The 25873-nt window shown below is 35.2% G+C and overlaps 1 protein-coding gene across 3 annotated transcripts in view; it reads left to right on the forward strand.

Annotated features, from left to right (window-relative positions):
* Positions 1-22839, forward strand: part of SLC35F5 (solute carrier family 35 member F5) — a 40500-nt gene extending 17661 nt beyond the window's left edge. For all 3 annotated transcript variants that reach the window (XM_087435071.1, XM_087435069.1, XM_087435070.1), the window contains 7 exons: positions 1880-1944; positions 4085-4189; positions 7391-7550; positions 12360-12450; positions 18424-18578; positions 19590-19683; positions 21984-22839. In XM_087435071.1, the coding sequence (XP_087291197.1) occupies positions 1880-1944; positions 4085-4189; positions 7391-7550; positions 12360-12450; positions 18424-18578; positions 19590-19665 (652 nt within the window). In that variant the 3' untranslated portion in view covers positions 19666-19683; positions 21984-22839. The remainder of the gene's footprint in view (positions 1-1879; positions 1945-4084; positions 4190-7390; positions 7551-12359; positions 12451-18423; positions 18579-19589; positions 19684-21983) is intronic.
* The last annotated feature ends 3034 nt before the right edge of the window (positions 22840-25873 follow it).

Below are 25873 nucleotides of genomic sequence, written 5' to 3' on the forward strand. Positions count from 1 at the left end.
ATTGGAGAAGTAAATGAGGTTTTATTCAACTTTATTCAAAATTCGTGCAAATTTCTAACTTTTCTTTGCACTCTCTTAATAAAGAAAGGTTTGAAAAAGAAGGAAATGGATTTAAAATGTTGAACTTAAGAGTATTTCGACAAGATCCATTGCTCTTTCTCATTAAAGTAGATGTAGAACAGGGGTCAGCAGACTACGGTGAGCTGGTGAGCTGGCTTCTTGTTTTGTAAATACAGTTTTATTGGAACACAGCCACTCTCATTTGTTTGCAGATTGTCTATGGCTGCGTTAAGCTTACAATGGAAGAGTTTGCTTGCAACAGAGACCATATGGCCCGCAAGCCTAAAATATTTACTCTTTGTCCCTTTAAAAAAAAGTTTGCTTGACCTGTGGTCTAGAAAAATCATTATTCAGAATTTTTTTGTATATTTGTTATATGTTCTTAAGAGTACTGTATTAAACATTATTTAATACTTTGTTTTGAAATGCCTTATACAATGAGATTCAGTTTCTGAGGTTATAAAAAGAATTTGACATAGTAACAATCCTGAAGGAAATCTTCTGATAAGCTAAAATGTCTCATTCCATCAGTTGAGAGACAGAAAAGAGGGTGACCTCAAGCTAAACTACCTGGAATCCAGTCCCCCTGCCATCATTACTAGTTTTGAGATTTTGGGCAAGTTTCTTGCCTCTTTGTGTCATAGTTTCCTCATCTGTAAATTGAGAATCATAGTAGGATTTGTCTGAAAGGATTGTTTAGAGAATCAAATGAATTAAAACTTCTAAAGTGCTTGAAACAATGTCTGATGCACAATAGGTGCTCAATATATTTAGCCATTATTATTATTATCATCATCATCATCATCATCATCGTCTAAATGAAATTAAAACCTCTGGTTTCTAGCGTGTTGTGGGTGCTCAATAAATAATAGCTGAATCTGAATTTGAGCAATGGTTATTTAACGGTGATGATTTAATTGAAAGATAGGAGTATTTGACTTGTGATGGTATAATTCCATAAGGGAAAAAATTTCTTTTTTGTATTCCTCTCCCACTGCCACCTGTGTTTTCTAATCAGTAGGTGAAAGAATTAGACTGATTTTTTAAAAAATTAGCAATATTTCATCTGCTTGAAAAATATATACAGTTTACAAGATGCATAGAAATAGAAAGACAATATAAGCTCCATGAGGACAGGAGTCACATCTGTCTTGTTGACTGCTGTACCCCAGTGCTTGGCTCAGTAAATAACAATTGAATGAATGAATGACCTCTGTTTTCTCAACATTGTTAATTGTCTTATTTTATGCATTAAAATAATGATTTTTAATTATTTAAATATTTAAGGATAGTTTTACTGTTAATTGAAGGTTTACCAGTAAGCAAGAATTAGTGCCATTGCTAGGTTTTTATGGGTTTAATATATGTATATCTCCAAAAGAAAGATTGGAAGAGAGATGACAAGTTGGTTAATTCTTCCCTAATTGAAAGGCAGGAGATAGCATAGCCAGTAAGAGCACTGGACTCTGGAAGCAGACTGCTTGCGTTTCAATCCCAGCTGTGTGATTTTGGTCAAGTTACTTCATCTCTTTGTGCATTAGTTTTCTCATGTGTAAAAGGGGAATGGTAATAATAATAATAATAATACCTTTCTTATAATATTGTACATTTTGTGAGGATTCAACGAACTAATACAAGTATAGCACTCATACTATCCTGATAATATTGTCAGATATTATTAATTAAATCCCAAAATTTTTTGCCAGTCTTACCCAAATTTGAGATTAATCTTGATCATTTGTAAATAATTTTTATCTTTATCATTAGCCCTTTTAGGGAATTTATTATTTTGCTTATCAGTAATGACTTATTCTCACAGCATTGGAGGTGTTGTGCTGGTAAACCTGTCAGGGTCTGAAAAATCTTCTGGAAGAGATACAATAGGTAAGTGAGAACCTGACACTGTATTCTTTCTGTTAGAGTATACAAGAAAGTTTTGTGCATATCATGATGTCTGTGTGCGTGTGTGTGTGCGCGCGTGTGCACACTCAGAAGGTGGGCACTAGCAGGGCCTTTTTTTTTTTTTTTTTAACTTTTCCTTTGGAAATAATGTAAAAAAAATGCAGAAATAGTTCACAGAATTCTCATATAGCCCTCACCCAGATTCTCTGTTAACTACGTATATAACTACAGTACAGTTAAAAAATCAGGAATTAACATTGATTACAATAATATTAATCGGTATATCCTTTTCAAATTTCACCATTTTTTCCACTAATGTTCTTTTTCTGGTCCAGGATCAGTTGTTGGATTTAGTTGTCATGTCTCCTTAGTTTCCTTTAATCTGGAGCTGTGCCTCTGTCTCTTTTTGTCTTTTATAACCTTAACACTTTTACAACAGGATACTGTCCAGTTATTTTGTAGATTGTTCCTCAGTTTGGGTTTGTCTGATACTTCCTTTTGGTTAAATTTATCTTGTGCATTTTTGGTAAGAATACCATGGAAGTGATACTATGTCCTGATCAGTATATCATATCAGAAGGCACATGGTGTTGATTTTAAGGTGATATCTGCCAGGTTGCTCCAGTGTAAAGTTACTAATTTTTCCCTTTGAAAGTAATAAGCATCTTATCAGGAGATACTTTGAGACTGTACAGATATCCTGTTTCTATCATACAGTCGTGCGCCACATAACAACGTTTTGGTCAACGACAGACCACATATAGGACAGTGGTCCCATAAGATTAGTACCATATAGCCTAGTGTGTGGTAGGCTATACCGTCTAGATTTGTGTAAGCATACTTAACGATGTTTGCACAATGACGAAATCGCCTAGTGACCCGTTTCTCAGAACGTATCCGGTCGTAAACACGCATGACTCCACTTGCACCCACTAATCTTGTCATTCACTTGTAATTCTTGCCTGAAACAGTTACTGTTATGGTGAACACTTAGTTTTTGATCCAGTCTTTAGATTTAACAAAAACAAAGGTAATCAGAACTTAGCTTAATGGCATCCCTCTGGGTACTTTCTTTAGATATTTGAAGTTGATTGAATAGAGCAATGCTTTCTGAACTATTCCTGGTTACTGCCCAGTGCGCTGTGCCTTGAACTACCTCACCTCTTTCTCACCCAGAGCATCTTTGTCTGTGTAAAACAATGCATGTATTTGTTGTGTGTGTGAGAGATTTTGTTGACGGGCTTTCACTTTGCTTTTAAAAAAGGTTTTAAAATAATTTAAAAAATAGATTTAATAAATCATTAGACTTTTGGATAATTGATTAAAGTATTGAATGTGGTGACTTAGCAGACAGCACATTATTTAGCTGTTTTTAAAGGCTTACTTAAATGTTTTTGAGACTGAGTTAATATATTAAAGAGAATCGGTACTTATTATGCATGTTCTATGAGCCCTGCATTGTGTTAAATATTTTGGAACATTAAAAAGTATAAATTATGTGTTTGCAGTTTTCAAAGAGTTCTTGATTTTAATCAGTATATGAGATTTACAAAATAAAGCCACTAAAGAATAAAATAATACCATATTTAACTATAGTAAGTATTAAATTGTCTAAAATAGAAGACAAGTAGGATGGAAATTCAGTGCAGTAGAAAGAGGACGCTTTGTAGCAGAGGTAGGACTTTCATACGGCCTTGAAGATGGTAATGGAATATATATTAAAAATGATACATGGCAGTGGGGAGAACAATATAAGCAACAGCTTAGAGAGGGAAAGAAGCATTGTTAAGTTGGGCTGTGTCAGGTGTCAAAATTGTTTAGGGGAAAATAGGAAGTATACATTTCAAAATTAGCAAAGTGTTAATTATATGAGTTTTAGTATTATATTGCGTATAAGTGTTTGGTTAGATCATTGAGTGAATGTTTTGCATTTTTTTGTTTACACTTTAAACTCCTTCCTATACTCCTGGAGGACATGGATGGGGGTGGGATATACTTTATCTTTTCATATTTGTATTCTCATTTCTTGAAATAGGAGCTAGCACATTGTTAGATTTTAAGTAAATGTGCGTTGAATGAGTTAATGAACAAATGCTTTAAATCATTATCTTGGTTTTTACAGGTTCCATTTGGTCTCTTGTTGGAGCCATGCTCTATGCTGTCTATATTGTTATGATTAAGAGAAAAGTAGACAGAGAAGATAAGTTGGATATTCCAATGTTCTTTGGTAAGCATATGTTTAACTTGTGAGGCTATTTACTCTGAATGATTAACTTAGGGTTTTGTTTTTTGGAGCGAATACGGAAACCTTTTCCTCTCACCCCTCCATATGATTCTTTAAAACCATTAAATTTTAAAGATTATGAAGTCCAATCTCAATGTATTTCTCTTACCTTGTCTCGCATAGCTGTGTACATATGAGGGAACGCCCATTCCCTCAATGTGAGATAAAGAAATTCCTCCTAACACCTTTTTTGTATTACTGTCTTAAGATCAGATATTTTCCTCATTGAAGTGACAGATTTTGCTATTATAAGTATGTGAGAGTATACCTGTTGTATTATACATATTGCCATTTTTGAATTGTTGGAAGCGTAGGATTGGGGAAACTGCCCCAAAATAATATGCATAATACTATTCCAGTCTATGTACTTATTTTCAGTAAAAATTGTGGGCCATTTAAAGCTTTTCATTTACAGTTTGTCTTTAAGACTCAGATTCTTTTATGACATAGATTTTCACATTACCCAATTATAGTTTCTGGCATCAGTTCTTAATCTTGGTAATAAAATAGCTAATATGATTTATAAACTCTTTTGCCTAAAAGCAGCTCAGTAAAGAACCTGTGATATCTGTAGGATTGCAAAAGAAGAGCACATTGACAAGATATCTTCCAAAAGATATCTGGATATCAATAGATAAAGAAGCCTGGTAATGAGAGTTCAAAGTACAGCTTATAGGGCCACTCAGGAGACTTGGGATCTAGCTGTTATAACTTCATTTATCTCATACTCATCTGAAAAATGAGGTGATTGGACTAGATGAGTAGCTTCCAAAATGGTTTACAGAGGATCCTGGGAAGGTAGGGAGGAGATGGTGTTGCATGCGTGGGTCTGGTTCTTGGACTCCTTTGCTGCTTCAGCTGGAACATCTCTGCTTTGTTAGGCTTTTTGCATTATAATTTGTAGAAAAGATTTTTCTGCTAAAAATAGTTGGAATATCTGCACCTAAAGATTAATAAAAATAAAACTTTTGACAAGACACCAGACTGGGTGATCACTCAAGTCCCTTTTAGGTATAGAATTCAATAAATACACCTTAAGTATGAAGATAATTTTAATGATGTCTTATTTTAGAGTCATAGAACATTCCATCTGGAATGGAATGAAATGTTAATATTTTTTGAGTGTTCTTTTTTAAGATTGGCAACTTTCAAGAAAAGTTGCTTAATTTACTCTTATTGGTGAGAGTACACATAGACATGTAGCTTGATTGTTCTTCATATGTCATGTGATAGGTAAAGCACTGTTGATTTGACGTGGGTTAAGGATAGACAGGATTGGAGAGGAAGAAGTTTGGATTGGGATGTGGAGGGTTTTCTGGGCATGGGGATGTGAGCAAAGCACAGCAGGGAACAGCGAATAGATCTGTGTGATTGCACTGGAGTGTTCACTTTAGGGAAGAACAGGAATGGATGTGGACCACATTCTGGAAGGTCTGGAGAATAGGTGAAGCGATTTGGACCTTTGTCTCTAGGTCCAAAGGTTGTTAATTTATGTGGGATTTTATAGACATGATAGTTCAGGGACCAGAAAATAGATTTGATTCTTGATAATGCCAAATTTTGGTGTTTAATTAGAATACCTTTTTAATGGGATGCAAGCCTTTTAGGTCATGAGTTCTTCCTGTGTGTGTGTCATTTTGTTTGTTTTTGTTTTAATCATTATATGTCTTAAGTTGGATTTCCTAGAAGCAGGGTGTGAGACAGGGATTTGGTGCGGGAGACTTATTGAGGAAGTGCTCTGCAGGAAAGACCGGCGAGGAAGTGAGAGAAGCAGGATACAGAAGGGGAAAGAACCACGTGGTCTCAGTAGAGGTTTGGCCCAATTCCTGGCAGGGGTGGGGGCAAGGGGCAGAGGGGGAGCAAGAGTGGGTAATATGTCTAGGCCCTCCTCAGAGTTGTCCTGGCCTTGAGCCATGAGGGCCAACCTTGTGAGTCTCCCATCAGTCAGTTGTTGGGGGGCGGGGAGGAGTGGGAACTTCCTGGGAAAGGCAGACTTGTTTGCTCTCCAGGACGGTCTTCAGAGAAGGCAATGGTTGTGAATCTTTAGCAGCAGATAGAGAGTGGGTGCTCCAGCCCTGTTAAGAAGATTTAACTAGGCATCGTGAATACTAGTTTATTATTTAGCAGCAAATGTAAAATATAAATCTGCTGTAATTTAACTTTCTTTTAAGAAAGCTCTATAGTTACCTCATGGATCTCATAATGGATCTGTGATGTTTAACTATATAGAAAGTGCAATAAAAATTACCACAAACTTGTAGTATTTTTTTGTTTATAATCTTCACATTTCCAGGTATATAGCCATATATAAACTTACATTCCTATGATAATAGCTAGCCTTTATTAACTGTTTACTGTGTGCCATGTACTGAGCTATAGTTTATGTATTTCGTCTAATCTTCCCAGTAGCCTAATTAAATATTATTTTACACTTATAGATTGGAAAACTGAGGCCTAAAAGAGGTTCTTGCTTCTGCATCTGCACCTTATACTACTAGTGAATGGTAGAGCTGGGATTGGAACCCAGGGCGGTCAGACTGCAGAGCATGCACTTTTAACCACTAAACGTTATAGCCTTCCTTTTCAAGTAGTCTGTGCTTAGTTCATACGTTGAATCGCTATTTGTGTATGTATGTTGTCTCACCAACTAGTGTATGAGCTCGGCAAAGGCAGGAACCAAGAATTTTATCTTGGCACCTTTTGACATTCCTAGCATAGCACAGGTGCTTTAAGTATATGAGTTGAATCAGAAACAAACCATCCAGTTCCTCATAATTAATTTAGGCTGAATACTCATATACACACACCCTAGTTATTTCTTTAAGTTCTAGGACACTGTATTATTAGCTAAGGTTAACAACCCTTCTTTTGGAATTGTTTTAAGTGGTTTATTCGGCAGTAGTTGCTCCCTGCAGCGTGGATAGTTGAACCTTGAAGACTCAGTGATCACCAGTTGCTTGATAGAGTTTTTCTGGTGTTGAGCTATCCACAGGACTGACTTAACAAAGAAACAGAAGTTCCAGTCGAGGAAACCTGTTGGAGCCCTTTGTGCAAAATCTAATGTTTTTTCATTATAGAGTTATAAGTTTGGAAAATTTAAATAAATCACAATTACTAACTTTTGTCTTTTTTATACATATTTAGGTTTTGTAGGTCTGTTTAATCTACTGCTCTTATGGCCAGGTTTCTTTTTACTTCATTATACTGGATTTGAGGACTTTGAGTTTCCCAATAAAGTAGTATTAATGTGCATTATCGTTAACGGCCTTATTGGAACAGTTCTGTCAGAGTTCCTGTGGTTGTGGTATGTACTGTTTATTACCCTATGATTTATTAGTTATCAGTTTATTGACTTTTGGATAAGATAAGCATTTATATTTCTTCTGTCTTCTGATGGCCCCTCCTCTGCACCTTCCCACCCCACACCACATTTACAATTTAATACAGTAACTCTGTTAGAGCAGGAACTTTGTTTTTATTGTTTAACTTCTGTGTACCCATTGCATAGTGTAGTGCCTTGCACACAGAAGGAGCTCAGTAAATATTTGTTGAATGAATATGAATGACCTAAATGTATAAAAGTGTTTTAGAAAGTAGAGTGTTAACCAAATGAAAGGTGTCATTATCTAACGGACATCCAAACTTACAAGATTTGTATATACCAAGTATGAATGACATGAGTTCTAAGTGAGAATCTAGGGGACTTTGCTTATTTAAGGGACTTTGGAATGTCTGGTTATTCATAGGCTTTTTTATTTTGTTTATTCTCAGGATTTTTCATGTGGGTGAGCCAGATATGTAAACCCTAAACTCTGATTTAATTTGAGATGTTAGATACTTTGATATCTTATAAAATCAAATATAATGATATGTGATAATAATCCTGAAATAATTTGAAGACAATGTCATGTGTAGAGTTTAAGAAACCTTTCAAATATAGAGCTTGATACTTAGTCCAGTTTCCTTCTAATAGGAACTTAAAAAGAAAGAACAAATTGTACTTAAATCCTAAATGAATTTTATTATATGCCAATTAAGACTGACTAGTTTTCCCTTGCAAAAGATTGCAACAAAATGGCCTTTTCCATGAAGTCTTCCTTGATGCTCTGCCTACACTTCTGCCCCTCCCCAATTAAGGAAATACTCTATTTTCTTCATATCCCCTGCACTCACTTCCCTTCATGTAGTACTTAAAGATACTTTATATTGTAGTAATTTATGTACTTACTGTTGATCTAAAACTCTTTGGTATCAGAATCGGTTTACCTATTCATTTTTCTATGTTTCATTATGTGCCTTTTTGGTGCTAAATTTTTTTAACCAAAAAGAGTTACATATTTTATTTTATATATTAATATATATCATATGTCCTCTTGTTCTCTTGTCCTATCACCTCTATTGTTCTGTCCTTTCTCTTGCCTGTCTCTGCTCTTGTTCTGGTCAGGTAGAACTACTTACTGGTAGTGTTTTGATTGAACTTAGTTGAACCGTAAGGAATTGTTGATCTTCAACCATTTTTCACTGCAGTTTCATATGATTCACCCCAATGAACCATATGCTTTAAATAATTATATATTCATTGTATTTTAATACAAGTTCATATTCTCTAGCTTTCTAAGTTTAGTTTAAATTAGAAAATTTCAAAGCAAGGAGTTTTTACATATTTGAAAGAAATAACTAAATTATTCTCTGGAATGTAGACCAGAGAAGGGTTTAGTATGGTTCTTATTACATTGAGACTCATAGTAAACATGGATTGTGCCACCTACAAATATTAAAATGCTCATTCTTTATTGAGAGCTTTATTTATTTATTTTACTTTTTTTTATTGATGTCATAATAGTTTATAACATTGTGAGATTCCAGTTGAACATTATTATTTGTCAGTCACCATATAAATGTGCCCCTTCACCCCTTGTGCCCACCCCAACTCCCTTCCCCCTGGTAACCACTAAACTGTTCTCTCTGTCCGTGTGTTAGTTTATCTTCCACATATGGGAGAGGTCATACAGTGTTTGTCTTTCTCTGTCTGGCTTATTTCACTTAACATAATACCCTCCATGTCCATCCATGTTGTTGCAAATGGGATGATTTTGTCTTTTTTTATGGCTGAGTAGTATTCCATTGCATATATACACCACATCTTCTTTATCCGGTCATCTGTTGATGGGCACTTGGGTTGCTTCCACGTCTTGGCTGTAGTGAGTAATGCTGCAATGAACATAGGGGTGCATAAGCCTCTTTGGATTGTTGATTTCAAGTTCTTTGGATAAATACCCAGAAGTGGGATAGCTGGATCATAAGGTAGTTCTATTTTTAATTTTTTGAGGTATCTCCATACTATTTTCCATAGAGGCTGCACCAGTTTGCATTTCCACCAGCGATGAATAAGGGTTCCCTTTTCTCCACATCCTGAGAGCTTTATTTTGAATAAACGTATGTAATAGAGTTTCATTATGTGCAGCAGAATTCAATGTAGGCTTTGGAGATGATCAAATATGAGTTGTGACATATAATCTCTCTATTTTTGAGTTTGCTCCCAAGGAAAATTTCACATTTAAATAAATAACGTTTTGGAATATTTCGTTCTCTTTTTGTTTGACTTTTGTAAAATTCAAAGAGTAATACATACAAAAGTGTGCAAAAGACTACAATGAAAAGGAAATCTCCCTTCTACCCCAATTTTCCATTCGTTTTCCCCAAAGGGAACCACTTTTAACTTCTAAGCGTTCTACAAAATTTTCTATACATACAGAAGTGTGTATCAGTCTCTTAATTTCCCCCCCCAAATTGTTTTATATTTAACACACAAATGGGAGAATACTATGGATATTGTTCTGTACTTTGCTTTTTTTCCCCACAAATTGTTGTCTTGTAAATCTTTACATATCAGCACTTAGATTCAATTCATTTTTTCAAAGCCTGTGTAGTATTCTAATCTATTGTGTTCCAATCCATTACTAACATAATAGATAGAACGTAATGTGTTTTACCAGTTCCTTATTGAGAGACATTTTAAGTTCCCAGTCTTTTGCTTTGTAAATAATACGGCATTGAACATCCTCATATATGTCTTTGCATATATATATATATATATATATGTGCATTGTATAGGATAAATGCCAGTAATTAGAAAAGACTGAGTCAAACATGTGGACTTTGATTTTGATAGAGAATTGGAAAATCATTTTCCACAGAGGGAACACAATTTTATATTACCGTGTATATGAGTGTTTATTGTTAAATAGTTAAATTGGACACTCAAAGTCATATATTATGATCAAAGCTATGTTTGTCCTTACCTAGGGTGGATTTTTCAGGACCTCAAGAAAGTTTATTTTTCAGCTATACTTCTACACTCAAGCATTTAAGAGTACTTATGGTAACAACTCAGTAGCAGTAAGTTAATCAGTAATGAAACAAACATTATATCCCTTAAATTCTAGGTGGTGTCGGTAACTCAAAACAGCTATAAGAAGCATGTCTCTATATATTTTGTATCTTTTTAAATCATAAAAAATAAAAATTTAAATCAGAAGACATAATCTTTGCATGTATGATGATTCCCTTCTTTTGGGGGAGGCAAGGTTATTGTGTATTTAACTATAAATAGAACAAAAAACTTCAGCATATATACAGTGCTGAGTAGTAAACTCCAGATTTAAAAGTGCAGTTGTGAATTTTTTTTGTGAATTAAAGATGTGTACTTGTCACTCATTGTTTATTTAAAAAAACTTCAAGTGTACTGATAAGTCCATATACTGTACCACTAGTCCATGTACTGTACCATATACTGTACCACTAGTCCATATACTGTACTATATACTGTACCATGAGTCCATATACTGTACCATCTAGCATAGATGTTAGGTGATAGGATCTAGTCCTCTGTCTCAGCATTTCCCAAAGTGTGTCCTCAAATGGTAATAGATGACAGAAGGATTCAACCATTAGCTAAATTGGGAAAGGCTGGTATAAATCAAACAGATTTTTTTTTAATACTTTGTCTCAAACTCTGTATGATTGTACTTTGCATTATAAATCTCTAAGAACATATGCTGCATTGAAAAGAGAAAACATATTTGACCCCTGAACCTTCTTTTCACAGAGCAGCTCATGAGTAGTGGGAACTGCTAGTACTTGAGTTCTCTTTACCTCATCAATAAGAAGTGTCCAGCCTCTGTTGAATACTTTGAGTGACCCTTTATCAAGAGATAGCCTCTTTTATTGCAGGACAGCATTATTAATTCTAATATATACTGAGCTAGAATTTACTTGCCTATAATTTTTATGGGTCTGTAGTCTTAATTATATACATTATGGTTTTATCTTGCCTATAATTCATTTTCTTCTTATACACGTAAATTATCAGTCTTTCTAAATGGCTTATCCATTTGGTATAATGCTTTCCTTCATTTTTTCCTTCAACTAAAAATTATATGCAGATTGATATTTCCAAATTTGATACCAATATTGATAGCTCAAGGTGAAAATAAAATGAAGAGCTTAGCTTTGGGTTAGGACAGTTGGTAGGAAAATGGAAAACAAAAAGGAAATATCCTTTAAAAACGTTCAGTTTTTTCGATGCTAAGCCAAACCAAAAGAGCAACACACATCTAAAGACTATTTTAGTTTTTGTGAGAGTGAGACATTTTTGCTTTGGTGACAGAGCAAAATGTTGGCTTATCACTTTCTTAAAGTCTGTGTTGTGAGGTATTGTCCTGCAGTTTTAATAAAGCTATTTCCTTTGTTAGCGAAGTGTCTTTATCACAAAACTATAAGAACTCTTTTGACAGTTTTGTAAAAAATGTTAATGAAGTATAAGCTATACATCCAAAGCTGAATAATATCTAGAAGCAGATCTTGAAAATAGCATAAAATACTTGGAAATTTTTATACTTATATATTTGGATTTTTAATATTAGAAGATAAACTTTAAGAATCATCTTAGTAACTTTATTATTTGTTATGCCTCAGTCCATCCTAAGCTTTTATTTTTGCTCCTGATCTCTCACATGTATATTTTAGGATAGATAGTCTTTGATTGGTGTTTTTCTTTGGTTCTTATACTTTTTAAATATGGAAATGTATATTTTCTTTTTTTCCTTTTTAGGGGCTGCTTTCTTACCTCATCGTTGATAGGCACACTTGCACTAAGCCTTACAATACCTCTGTCTATAATAGCTGACATGTGTATGAAAAAGGTAAGACTAACTATTTATTGGATATTTTAGGTATATTATTAAAACAGAGCTAATGAAAGTTGAGATGTGACTAAATTATAAGGGATACAACCATGAATAATACTTGATGCCTTCGCTCCCAAGGTGCTTTACCACATAAAGTTATAAAAAGGACCAAATAAATGGGTAATCTCTTGCATTTTTAGCTTTTCGATTTTTATTTTCTCACTTTCTAAGCTAAGGGCAGTATCTTTATATGTAGTTCTACAGTTTTGGAGCTGATTATGTTCCACTTGTTCTTTGATAAGTCAGTGGTATAGAGTAGGGGATGTATTTTATCATATAAGAAGTAGTGTTTTGGGGCCAGCCTGGTGGCTTAGCAATTAAGTATTCGCGCTCTGCTTCGGCTGCCTGGGGTTCGTGAGTTCGGATCCCCCGGCGCAGACTCCCGCACCGCTTATCAAGCCATGCTGTGGCAGCGTCCCATATAAAGTAGAGAAAGATGGGCACGGATGTTAGCCCGGGGCCAATCTTCCTCAGCAAAAAAGTGGAGTATTGGCAGCAGATGTTAGCTCAGGGCTAATCTTCCTCAAAAAAAAAAAAAAGTAATGTTTTGATTTCTAAGGTAAACTCCAAAGATTCCTTAACACTATGCTAAGACTACTATAGATATGAGCAATGCATGAATAATGTTGTTTCTCGACGAATGCTCATTTCTATCTGGACTCAGCAGGGTAGGTGCTCTTTGCGTCCTTCTTTGAAGTCCTGGTCTGGATTCCAGGATTCTTGTGATAAATATTGGCGGTGATAACATTGCAGAAAAGAGAATTGGGGTGTCCCTCCCAGCAGCCTAAAGGGAGGAGTTTCCTTAGTGCTCCTAGGGTAACAGGGAGAAAAGAGGTGTGCCATTGGCTAAAGCTAAAACATGTAGTGTAGCCATTTATCACTCAGTTCAATATTTGTAAGCTTTTAACTCCAAGTATTAAGTAACAAAATGGTATGTGTGTGCGTTTTTTAATATAATTGGAAAAGGAAATACTTGAAAGCCCAGGGGCTTATAATGTGTAGAGGTTATAATCAGATTCTTTTTTTATTATTTTATTGAGGTCATATTGGCTTATAACGTTGTGTAAATTTCAGCTGTATGGTATTATGTATCAGTTTCTATAGAGACTGCATTGTGTTCACCACCAATAGTCTTGTTTTTATCCGTCACCATACATATGTGCCCCTTTTATCCCTTTCCCCCTCCCCCCACCCTCTTCCCTTCTGGTAACCACTAATATGTTTTCCTTATCCTTGTGTTTATCTTCCACATATGAGTGAAATCGTATGGTGTTTGTCTTTCTCTGTCTGGCTTATTTCACTTAGCCAGAATAATACCCTCAAGCTCCATCCGTGTTGTCACAAATGGCACGATTTTGTCTTTTTTATGGCTGAGCAGTATTCCATTGTATATGTGTACCATATCTTGTTCATCCATTCATCTGTTGATGGGCACTTGGGTTGCTTCCATATCTTAGCTATTGTGAATAATGCGGCAGTGAACATAGGGATGCATAAATCTCTTTGAATTGATTTCATGTTCTTTGAATAAATATTCGGTATTTATTCAAAGATAGCTGGATCATGTAGTATTTCTGTTTTTAATTTTTTGAGGTATCTCCATACTGTTTTCCATAGTGGCTGCCCCAGTTTGCATTCCCACCAGCAGTGTATGAGGGTTCCGTTTTCTCCATATCCTCTCTGACATTTGTTATTTCTTGTCTTGTTAGTTATAGCCATTCTGACTGGTGTAAGGTGATATCTCATTGTGGTTTTGATTTGCATTTCCCTGATAATTAGTGATGTTGAACATCTTTTCATGTGCGTGTTGGCCATTTGTATATCTTCTTTGGAAAAATGTCTGTTCATATCCTCTGCCCATTTTTTGATCGTGTTGTTTGGTTTTTTGTTGTTGAGTTGTATGAGTTCCTTATATATATTTTTAAATTAATCACTTGTTGAATAGATGATTTGCAAATATTTTCTCCCAGTTGGTGAGTTATTTTTTCATTTTGTTCATGGTTTCCTTTGCCTTGCAGAAGCTCTCTAGTCTGCTGTAGTCCCATTTGTTTATTTTTTCTTTTGTTTCCCTTGCCTGAGTAGACATTGTATTCGAAAAGGTACTGTTAAGACCCATGTCAAAGAATGTACTGGCTATATTTTCTTCTAGGAGTTTTATGGTTTCAGGTGTTACATTCAAGTCTTTAATCCATTTTGAGTTAATTTTTGTGTATGGTGTAAGACAATGGTCTACTTTCATTCTTTAGCATGTGGCTGACCAGTTTTCCTAACACTATTCATCGAAAAGACTTTCCTTTCTCTGTTGTATGTTCCTGGCTCTTATGTTTAAAATTAGCTGTCCATAGATGTAAGGTTTTATTTCTGGGCTTTCATTTCTGTTCCATTGATTTGTGTGTCTGTTTTTGTACCAGTACCATGCTGTTTTGATTCCTATAGCTTTGTAGTGTACGTGTGTGTGTGTGTGTGTGTGAAAGAGAGAGAGAGAGAGAGAGAGAGATGGGAAGATTAGCCCTGAGCTAACATCCGTTGCCAGTCTTCCTCTTTTTGCTGAGGAAGATTGGCCCAGGGCTAACATGCATGCCCATCTTCCTCTACTTTATATGGGACACTGCCACAGCATGGCTTGACAAGCAGTGCGTCTGTCCGTGCCTGGGATCTGAACCTGCAAACCCCGGGTTGCTGAAGTGGAGCGCGCAAACTCAACCGCTATGCCACCGGGCTGGCCCCAACTTTGTCATATATTTTGAAGTCAGGGATTGTGATACCTCCAGCTTTGTTCTTTTTTCGCAGGATTGCTTTGGCTATAATCAGATTTTTACAGCTATTTTTCTTTATATCTTTCTACAGTTTTCAGGATAAAGGCAAAATACTCTCAGTGATATGTATCTTCTTTATTTAAAAAACAGTTCTGTGCTCATATTTAACTTTGTTTTATGGTTCAGTAAATTCTTACTTATTTATCATGGTTAAAAATGGGGATCTTCTCCTTAATTGAGAATTAATTATCTTACATACCATGCATTTTCAAAGAATGTGGATATTATAAAATATACATAAAACTAAAGTTACAAATATTAGATTCTTTTATAGATTTAAATAATATCCAGGTCCTTCCACATTTCAGGGTCATAATCTTGAATATTAACCGAAATTGTTCTAGTGAAACTGGGGAAGTGCTGTTTATTAGAGGATTTTGGTAGACTGCTGTGTAAATGAACTTTATTGATATTATGAAAATGTCAGCTTTTGTAGATTTGAAAAATAAAAATTGAAAGTTAATTTTAGGGATTTTTTTTTTTCTTTTCTTTTTTTGGTGAGGAAGATTCACCCTGAGCTAACATCTGTGCCAATCTTCCTCCACTTTGTATATGGGACGCCACCACAGCCTGGCTTGATGAGCAGTGTGTAGGTTGGTGCCCAGAATTCCAACACACAAACCCGGGCCACTGAAGGGGAATGCACGAACATAACCACTACACCACGGGCTGGCCCCAATTATAGGGATTTTTTAAAAGAACTGTCACAGGGGACCTAATTTTATTAAATGATTGTGTAATTTGTTTAATCAAATATTTTAAGATGAAGGCAAAACACAAGAAAAGGGAAAATGTATGTATATGTAATTGATTGGAAAAACATAGCCAAACAGTCTTTTCTATATTGTCTTCATATCTAGAATTAGACAACCAGTTAAATGAGCAGATTGGGCCTTGGTGGGAATTGAGGGTAGGAAGAGTATCTTCTGGAAAAAGTAGCAGAGTGTGCCCCAGAACTGTAATAGAAACAAAAGTTGACAGGAGAAATCAACTTGCATGGGGTTTTTTGATTCTAATAGCCGACCATGGTTATGTATAGTTTCTGAAATTTTAGGCTTCATTAACATTATTTATTGTTCTTCAAGCAAATTGGTTATTTTAACCTATTTATAATTGATATTTTATATAATAGGAAGCATCCCTAATCATATTCAGATTTATATTCAGATATATCCAGGAATTAGACTTTTTTTTGTTTATATAGGCAATTTTCTTTGTTAATAAATGTCTTCATTTTTAAAAATTGTCTTCATAGCTTGTTAGAAATCCAGTTGGAATTTTTTTATGATGTGGTAACACATAAATAAATAAAGTGAACTTTGCCTTTAAAAGTCATCTAGGGTTTTACCTACGTTTATAAGGCTTGCTTTTATTCAGTTATGAAATAGAGTTTTAGTTGAATATTCATGAAATCATTCTATCAACTATATCTACATTTTTAACTCTCATTAGTCATAACTTTTTCATAATTTTTCTGGTCTTGGGTCATTTAAGTGCATCCTGATGTTTCTAGAATATTCAGTATTCTGACAAATTTTCCAAGAATGTGTTATACCAATAATTTGGTAACAATGTAAAGGCTTTTTAGTTTCTCTTACTGACTGCTGTTTCCTAGGTGTTCTTAGGCTGACTCAGCCAGAGTGTGTGTGTACCATACAAGCAGGCTGTGCATGTTAAAAGTTGTTGGTGATTATCCTTGTGTTACGCGTTGTGAGTCCGTCATAAAAAATATTGTTCTCACAAAACCCCTTACCTCTGACTAACGGTGCTCCAAAATGGACTAGTGTGTGTTTCCCACCAGAGGGAGTCTTGCCTATGATTCTAAACCTCGTTGTTTTTTAACGCTTAAAGAAGGCAAGCACAGTTTTCCTTCCCTGTCTTGAAAGATCGGAGTTACTGTTTTCGTCTTTATTTTGAGAGCAAACACTAGTGTGTTGCAGCTGAGTCTCAGTATTAATCGGTGCAGGCTTCTTCTTTGACAATTGTTTTTGATCCTTAGTTGAATCTAGATGATAAAGGTAAACTAGTGAAAGGAAGGATGATTTTTTTTTGGTAACTTTATGGCATCTCATTATTTTTAATTTTCTTGACAACCCTGATAAATGATGGATGGGAAGGTCAGACCTGGTGATCGGAGGGTTCTTCCCCGCTGAGGCTCGGCTTGCTGCTTGTCTTCTCTGGCTCGCGTTTCTTAGTACAAGTATTCCTATGTCTAGTCTTTATTTTACTTACTCATGATTTTCTCTTGAATTTTTTTTTTTTGTTACTAGATAATCAAACAAGTTTTAAGTATCAGGATTAGAATTTGTTGCAAATTGTTAATAAAAAGTTTGCAAAAGTTGCACTTAAAGAGTTTTATCTGTTTTTAGTACTGTCTTAAAAGAACTGTAACATACCACAGCATATCACAACTATAGCATAACAGAGTTTTTAAAAATGTGAGTTTTTGAAGATGACTTCTGAAACTGAAGGGGAGGGATCAACTTGAGAATAGGCAGAAACCAATAAAGAAGAAATGGGCGGGCCGGCCCTGTGGCTTAGCGGTTAAGTGCGCGCGCTCCGCTGCTGGCGGCCTGGGTTCGGATCCCGGGCACGCACCGAGGCACCGCTTCTCCAGCCATGCTGAGGCCGTGTCCCATATACAGCAACTAGAAGGATGTGCAGCTATGACATGCAACTATCTACTGGGGCTTTGGGGAAAAAAATAAATAAATAAAATTTAAAAAAAAAAGAATTGAAACAACTGTTAATATCACAACATTTATTAAAAAAAAAAAAAAAAAAAAAGAAGAAATGGGCAACGTGAGGCGTCAGACAAAAGCTTGAAGTTTCATAATTCTGCTCTCGGATGTACTGTGCCTACCTAATAAATGAAAAGCATCCTTCCTGCCTTTCCTTTAGGCTGTTTTCCAAGTGAGAAGCATTTTTGTTGGTAAATTAAGCAAGTGGAATCGTACATTGGAGTCTTAAATCCTTATATTTAATAATAATGTACTTAATATGTTGTCAATGCTTAGTATTATATTCTTGATGTTTTAACTTATTCCATGTTAAAGGGGAAAATTGTCTTAATTATAATTGTAGAGTTTCTTTTTTTATCTTTTATTTTTAGGTGCAGTTTTCTTGGTTATTTTTTGCAGGCGCTATCCCTGTATTTTTTTCATTTTTTATTGCAACTCTTCTATGCCATTATAATAATTGGGATCCTGTGATGGTGGGAATCAGAAGAATTTTTGCCTTTATATGCAGAAAACATCGAACTCAGAGGTAGGCTTAGTTCCAATATAAATTTTTAAAAAATAGCGTTTTCTAAATAAACAGGGAATCATATTATGCTGGCCTGTCTTTTAGCTATTTTTTGAAGAATTATTGAAACATTATAATCTATACAGGTACTATGCCAGATAAAATTAATTTGTTCAGATCTTTTGGGTGATCAAGTAGTTTCTTCACAACTATTTGTTTTAAAAAAATGTTTTGAGGAGCAGGCCTGCTGGTGTAGTGGTTACGTTTGTGCACTCTGCTTTGGTGGCCCAGTGTTCGCAGGTTTGGATCCCGGGTGCGGCCCTACACATCAATCATCAAGCCATGCTGTGGTGGCATCCCACATAGAAAATAGAGGAAGATTGGCACAGATGTTAGCTCAGGGCCAGTCTTCCTCACAAAAATAAATTAATTAATTAATTAAAATAAATAAAGTTTTTGATTCATAGGTAAAAGCAAAGTGCTTACTGTTTTGCTATAACAAATTTAAATGTGGAAAACTTTTATTGGTTTGAACAAAATTCATGATAAAATATGATAACATTGCCTTAAATTTTCTGTTTCAATTTCTTTATTATTTTTTTTGTGTGTGAGGAAGATTAGCCCTGAGCTAACATCAGTTGCCAATCCTCCTCTTTTTGCTGAGGAAGATTGGCCCTGAACTAACATCTGTGCCCATCTTCCTCTAATTTATATGGGACGCCGCCACAGCATGGTTTGGCAAGTGGTGCGTTGGTCAGTGCCCGGGATCCGAACCTGCGAACCCCGGGCCACTGAAGCAGAGCGCGCACACTTAACTGCTGCGCCACTGGGTCGGCCCCTCAATTTCTTTATTCTTAAGAGAGAAAGCTTTTGACATTCTCCTGTAAAAAGAACTTGGGACAAGTTGTTGGGAAATCTTGCCCTAGTCTTAGTTCTGACCTCACACCTTCAGCCAGTAGACTAGATCATTTTTAAGGATTCCTTTCAACTCTAAAGCTTTCCTTGACTTTAGCCTTTGTTTTTTTTTTTAAGGGTTCCGGAAGACAGTGAACAGTGTGAGAGTCTCATTCCTATGCACGGTGTTTCTCAGGAGGATGGAGCTAGTTAGCTGTTGTCTGTAGCCCAGGTTTGTATGTTAGCTGGCATTAATGTTGAATAAGGTTCTAATTCTTGTATTGCTTAATTACACAATTGATTTTCCATAATTAGTTGTTTGAGAGGCAGTACAGCCTAGAGGCTAAGGGAGTCAAACTCTAGAGTCAAACTGCATGGGATCCAATTCCAGCTTCTCCATGTACTAGCTGTGTGACCTTATGCAAAGTTCTTAACCTCTCTGTGCCTCAGTTTTCTTATTTGTGAAATGAGGTTACAATAGAACCTCCCTTGAAGGTTGTTGAGGTATTAAATACTTGGTAAGTTTAAAGTATGTACATTAGTGCCTGACTCAAATGATCCCAAGTTTTAACTTTTACTTTTATTAATGCTAAGGGTCATTATTTTATTTAATGATATACTTTAGAAAAAATATTTTTTCTCTGAGTATAAAAGTAAGAAAAAAATGTAATACTTTGCTGTATATCCAGTCTTTTCTCTATGTGTATGTGTTTTCCATAACTGGCAGCGTATATGTCCTGATTCTCTGACTGTGCTTTTTCAGTTAACATTGTTTCAAGAGCATTTCCCCATTTTTTTAAAATTTTTTAAAAATTTTAAGAAAGATTATCTTTTATATTTCTTACATGACAGAAAGAGTATATGATATTTTGTTTCACTAAATGAATGCTTGAAATACACCCAACATATGTCTTCAGCAGGCACAGAAATGATTATGTATTTACTTAGAATGACAGATTGCAATAAATTACTGAAATTCTGGAGATTCTGGTCACTTTCTTCAGAGGTGACTTTAGGCAGTTTATATTGAAATGTTTCCCGAGGCGGCCGGGCTTCCCCTCCTCACTGGAGCACTGAACAACTCCTGTCACCTCCTTGAACCTGCATTGGCCTTGAAGCCTGTGCTTCATTATCTTCATGGTAAATTCACCTCTGCCCTAAGGCTAATTGTCTTGGTTTTGTGTTTTTCTTTGATCGGTCATTTTTTATTTTAGTTTTCGCTGATAGGAGGGGTACACGTGCACGTGGTGGAGTTCGGTTAGAGTTCTATAGGACTTCTTGTACAGAGCAGCCAGCTGTCCTCTGCCCTGCACTCCCTCTCCTGCTTTCTTCCTTTCCCCTTTCTCAGGAATCACTTCAAACTCTTAGTCGATTCTTCTGATATTTTCCCTCCTGTCTCTCTAGGTACCATACTTATCTTTGCTTTCTTGATTTCTCAGTTTTAGGCGTCTTCAGTTGCTTTCCCCACTGCGGGAGGTGAGGACAGACTACTCTGACGTTCCGCCTCCTCTGCTTTCACCCCCTTGTCTGCCTTCCAGCCCTGTGTCATTCCTGCCTCCTCCTCATCCCAGATAGAGCCATAACCAGTGTTTACACTGCTATAACTCTGTAGATGTTACTTTTACCTGAGCCGTGTAGGGTTGTGCCTGGCATTTCCCCAGTCCAGAGACCCTCTGTTACCACCCTTTTTAGAGAATAAACCTCAGATCTTCTCCTGGGATGGAGAAGGGGCACTTGACTAGCTGTGAAAAGTAAAGGGGGGGGCATCTGTGTGTCTGACGGCTTTTTCTATAAACTTTGTACCAATCTTCCTGTTTTTAGTTGTTTCTTCACCCCTCCCTACCGAGATATCTTGTCATATTTCCCCAGTGCTAGCTAAGAGTTAGCTGCTGTTTTCTTGTCTCTGCTCTGCTCTTTGTCCATGTGGTTTAGTCCTTTAAAAAAAAAATCCCTTTATTGTCTTTTTACTAAGGTTTTGGGGACAGAGTAGAACTAAATATGTGTTTATCTGCCATCTTTAAATTTGAAAAAATACGCATAGTTATTCTTTAAAGATTTTTAATGCTACAATTTATGCATTTTCCCTCTCTGGTATGCTGTACATCATTTCCATACTCACACTCATACCCTACCCCCACCCAGGCAAGGTTTCAGTATTTTTGGGAGTGAGAGCTGGATAAAGGGGAGATAGTGAAGACTAAAGAAGATGGACCACAATGAAGTAAAGTAGGGCAGGCTGGGCAGGGGTCTTTGTCTCTGCAGGGGAATGGTGGGATATACCGTGAATAAAATGGTTTTCACGTGATCTTCAGGTAGTAGTAGTGGATGTCAGCCTTTGACGTTGCTGCAGACCTCACTTTCCTGCATTCTTAGTACTCACCTCAAGTATCCAGTTAGAAAGTACATATACTTTGTTTGATACATGTTTCAATGTTAAGATAATTTTCTTTTTAAAATATAAAGTATAGAAAATTAAAGCTATGACAGTTATAATCTAATGATGATTTTGTATGTGTTTGTTTTTATTTTTAGCTTGATAATGGAACATTATACAGCGAAGAGACAATCTCTGGCAAGTTTTTGTAGAAAAATGTTTCAGTGCCTAGTCTGAAAAATAACAGTTTCAGTTCTTTGGAACTCTAAAATATATTTTCCTCATATCTGTTTTCTTCATTTTCATAATGAAGTACTTTCCTCTGTAGCTGTGTACGTATCATTACAGTTATAGGAATTTCCAGTCCACAGTCCATCTGAAGGACCGACCTGCCTTACACATCTCAAGGAATTCAGCTGATGAAATAATTTGAACTAATCAAGGAATAAAATCTTAATGTTCCGGAGACTTTATTTTCACATATTATTTGTTGAATGCTGGACTATATTATGAAAATGTTTTCTAGAAATCATTTAAGTATATAGATCAGTATTTCTTACAGGTAAAATGCTACAATAAGCTGCCTATAATAGGTACAGATTATAATTTTGAGTTTTGTAGAACATTGCAAATTAACAACAAAAAATGTTTAATTTATGCAACAAGTATGTTCACACAAATTTGGTGGGACTTTACAAAAGAATATTTGAGAAAAGATCTGGTTCACTTACACTACATATACTGTATTACCCTTTCATAGCATTAGGTGCCTTATATTTTAAATCTGTGACAAACCATGACAGATTTTTAAAGGGGAAGTATTATTGTAAAATGAAGAATTATGTATTTCTAAAGGCTGTAATGCTGTACATTTAATTGATAAAGCTCTGATTAGAGTTTTGAAGAAATATTCTCTCTTCAATTAAGACGTTTTCATAATGGGATGATTTAAATTGAAATGATAAAGAGTATTATTAAAATAAAATGCTTATATATATGTATTTGTGTATTACAGATCTATCAGTTGGTTTCTGATTTTTTTCACATGTAAATGTGCCAAATTACTCTAGAACTGGATGCCGCTTCTGTAAATAATTATAGTTTTCCTAAATAAATTTTTAATGGTTAAAATGCCAAAGAAGGAAGGCAAGAAGAAATTCTACTTTAAAAGTTACATTTGAATTTTTTCTCTACCAAGCTTATATTAAGTATAAAATACCCCTAATTGCAAATCTTAAACTTAGGTCTTATGTGTAGTTATTGTGCAATTGCTCCTGGACCCTGCTCACTGTAGATATCCGTGGGTGGACATGTCTCAGGATTCTTCCAGGCTTTTGATTCATCCAGAACCCATTTCTTTTTCAAGTGTTGTGAGAATAGTTCATTTCTCTTCAAAATTTCTTAACAAGTCTGATTTTTTAAAATTCCCTTTGCAGTGTTGGCTTCAGTTTGTCTTATTTACATTTTTTAAATTGCTTTGGTGTTACCATGAGTCTAAAATGAAAGTTTAGCCATCTTTCTGCCTGTCCTGAGAACTTTTATATTACATTAATTTAAAAGATTATTTGTTTATGATATTAAATTTAAAAAACAGACAGCTGGTCCCCAATTTGGTGCCACCAGTAATTCTTGTTAAGCTAAACATAATACTGATTTTGTTGGCTTGACACGGGGTAAAGGCATGTGAAGAGAGTGGACTTCTCAAGATTATTGTCTTCAAAAGAACTTAATGAAGTAACATTTCAATACTCAAAGACTAATTTTGGTTGAAGTTCATTATCTAGATCCCACTACTGTTTGTTTTTGGTCTTTGACAGTTCACCAATACTTTCAGAAATTTACTGGATAAAATAGTTAAAACAGTGGAGATGAAATTCCATAATTTTAAATTATCCCCTGTGGTAGGGAAGGAGGTTGAACTTCGAATGTTTCGGTTGTTCATGTGCTCTGTGTTTACATGTCCTACAGGATCATGTGTTGTCACTTAGGATTCTGAAAGTAGGAAGCCTTAGTTACCTCTTGAGGAGGTCTTCTTCCTCTAGGCTGCTTTTTTTCCCCCAAAGAACAACCTCTTCAGAAGGAGCACCATTAAATTGGTTAACTGAAGTATGAATTACTGTGGCTTTGCTCGCCCACCTGTTGTCTTTTCTCTCAGGTTTTATTTATCTAAATGGTTTTTGTATTTGAACACTGTAGCCATGGTGTGGGAGCAGTTGAGGACTTCCTTTCTACACCTTTGTAGTTAAGAGTTCATCTTCTCAAGAAATGAAGTTGTGGTGGATTACTTCCCATTTTGTTGTTACCCAGAAATCTAGGTATCAAGGCCCTAGGATCACAGCAACCACGTTGTAGGCCTTTGGAAATGTTGGGAAGAGATTACATTCAAGTAACTGCTAATGACCTTCCTCTCTGTTAGAACAGTGCTGGCCCGGGATTATATTTTTCTGAATCTAAAGGCAAATTAGAATTTCTGATACCTTGTTTCAGTCTTCTACTTTTCTTCCCATACATAATTTAAATCTCATTATTGTATAATGTTTCAAATTATGACCTTGATTGAAGGAAGTCTGCTGTTTTGTAGGAAAGACTTTCTGTTAGATGAACATCAGAATCTCTACTAAAACAAAACTGAAAAATGAGGCAGCCTTAAAAGTGCTTAGGTGAATGCCTTTTGGGGCATAGAAAAACCATTAGGTATATGTAATGCACCTATACTTATTCCTTTAAATAAATTTTGATTTTTAAAAAAATTGATTTATTGGCTTCTGTCAGCCTGACTTAATTAATTCCTTACATTGAACTGATCTTCCCCCTGGCAGCTGACGGTTAAAGTTTATTGTTTCAAGAGAAGTGAGCTCACAAGGTTAAATGTGAATGTTCCCAAAGGTATACAGCCTTGTTTCAGGAAGAATGCTAATGCCTATTTTACGATCAGTCATGCAGAGCCAATTTGGGGTTGCAAGGTATGATTTCTCTGGAAGCCAAGGTTTTTCATAAGGCGCTATGGTAAGGTCTGTAGCACTAATCCTCAGTGTGTTGTTGAGGAAACAAAATATCTTTAAAGAAGGATAAAGTAGGAATTAATCAGAAAATATTTTTTCCAGAATCATATTAGCAAATAAATGAAATATTATTTTTCTTTAAAGCAATTCTAATTGTTATAATCTTGCTACATTTCTCCCTACTTTCGTTTTGAAATATTCTTTATTACTAAGTAATATTTTAGGAAGAATTCACAGAAATAAGAGAAATAAAAGATGAATATTATCTGTGACATCTGCAGATTTAACTTAGCTAACATTGTGTGCTGATTTCTTTTAATGGTGAAATGGCATATTTAAGATTTTCAGTTTACAGAATTTGAAGTTAGGGTTCTATTTTACTGTGTTTGTTATTTACCAAAAATTCCATCTAGATAAATTGAGGTACACTTTTTACATAGAATTGTAATTTTTAGACCCCCACATTTCCTTTTTTTGTAGTATCAGCCTAATCCATCTGTACAAAAATTAATAATAGCATGTTGCACAGTTTGTGCACTGTATGTACACAGGAAATTTCCCTTTAAATCTTAAGAGCCTTTAATAAGCTGAGGACAGAGAGGAGTTCATTATAAATTAGAAGCAAATAATGACTCGGGAATTTACTGTTATATTAACATGAAGCTTTTTTGTTTTGCCATCAGGCGTGAAGAAATCTTTATTGAAATCTTTATTTTAACTTTAACTCTTATTACATTACCTTATTTTCATTCTGATTTTTTGGTTATCTAAAAAAATTGTGGTTTATATATCTTAACAACTAAGCATCATTTTAATGTCATTGCATTTAAAAAAAAGGCTTTCCTATAAAATTTCCTATATGAAGTATACATTAACTATTAGAATGCAAATAATGAAATCATTGGCATGTATTTAAGGAAAAATTACATAAGGAAAGTAATTAGTACTCTCTGGTTAGGCATATTTGCTGAAATGGCTGCTGTGAAATGGCAAAATCGCCAATGAGAACAGTGAATTTTTGGGACCATGAATGTGATTTTATTTTT

This window comes from Ceratotherium simum, chromosome 9, assembly GCF_057802395.1.
Source record: "Ceratotherium simum simum isolate JZ-2026a chromosome 9, ASM5780239v1, whole genome shotgun sequence".
NCBI classification, from domain to species: domain Eukaryota; kingdom Metazoa; phylum Chordata; class Mammalia; order Perissodactyla; family Rhinocerotidae; genus Ceratotherium; species Ceratotherium simum.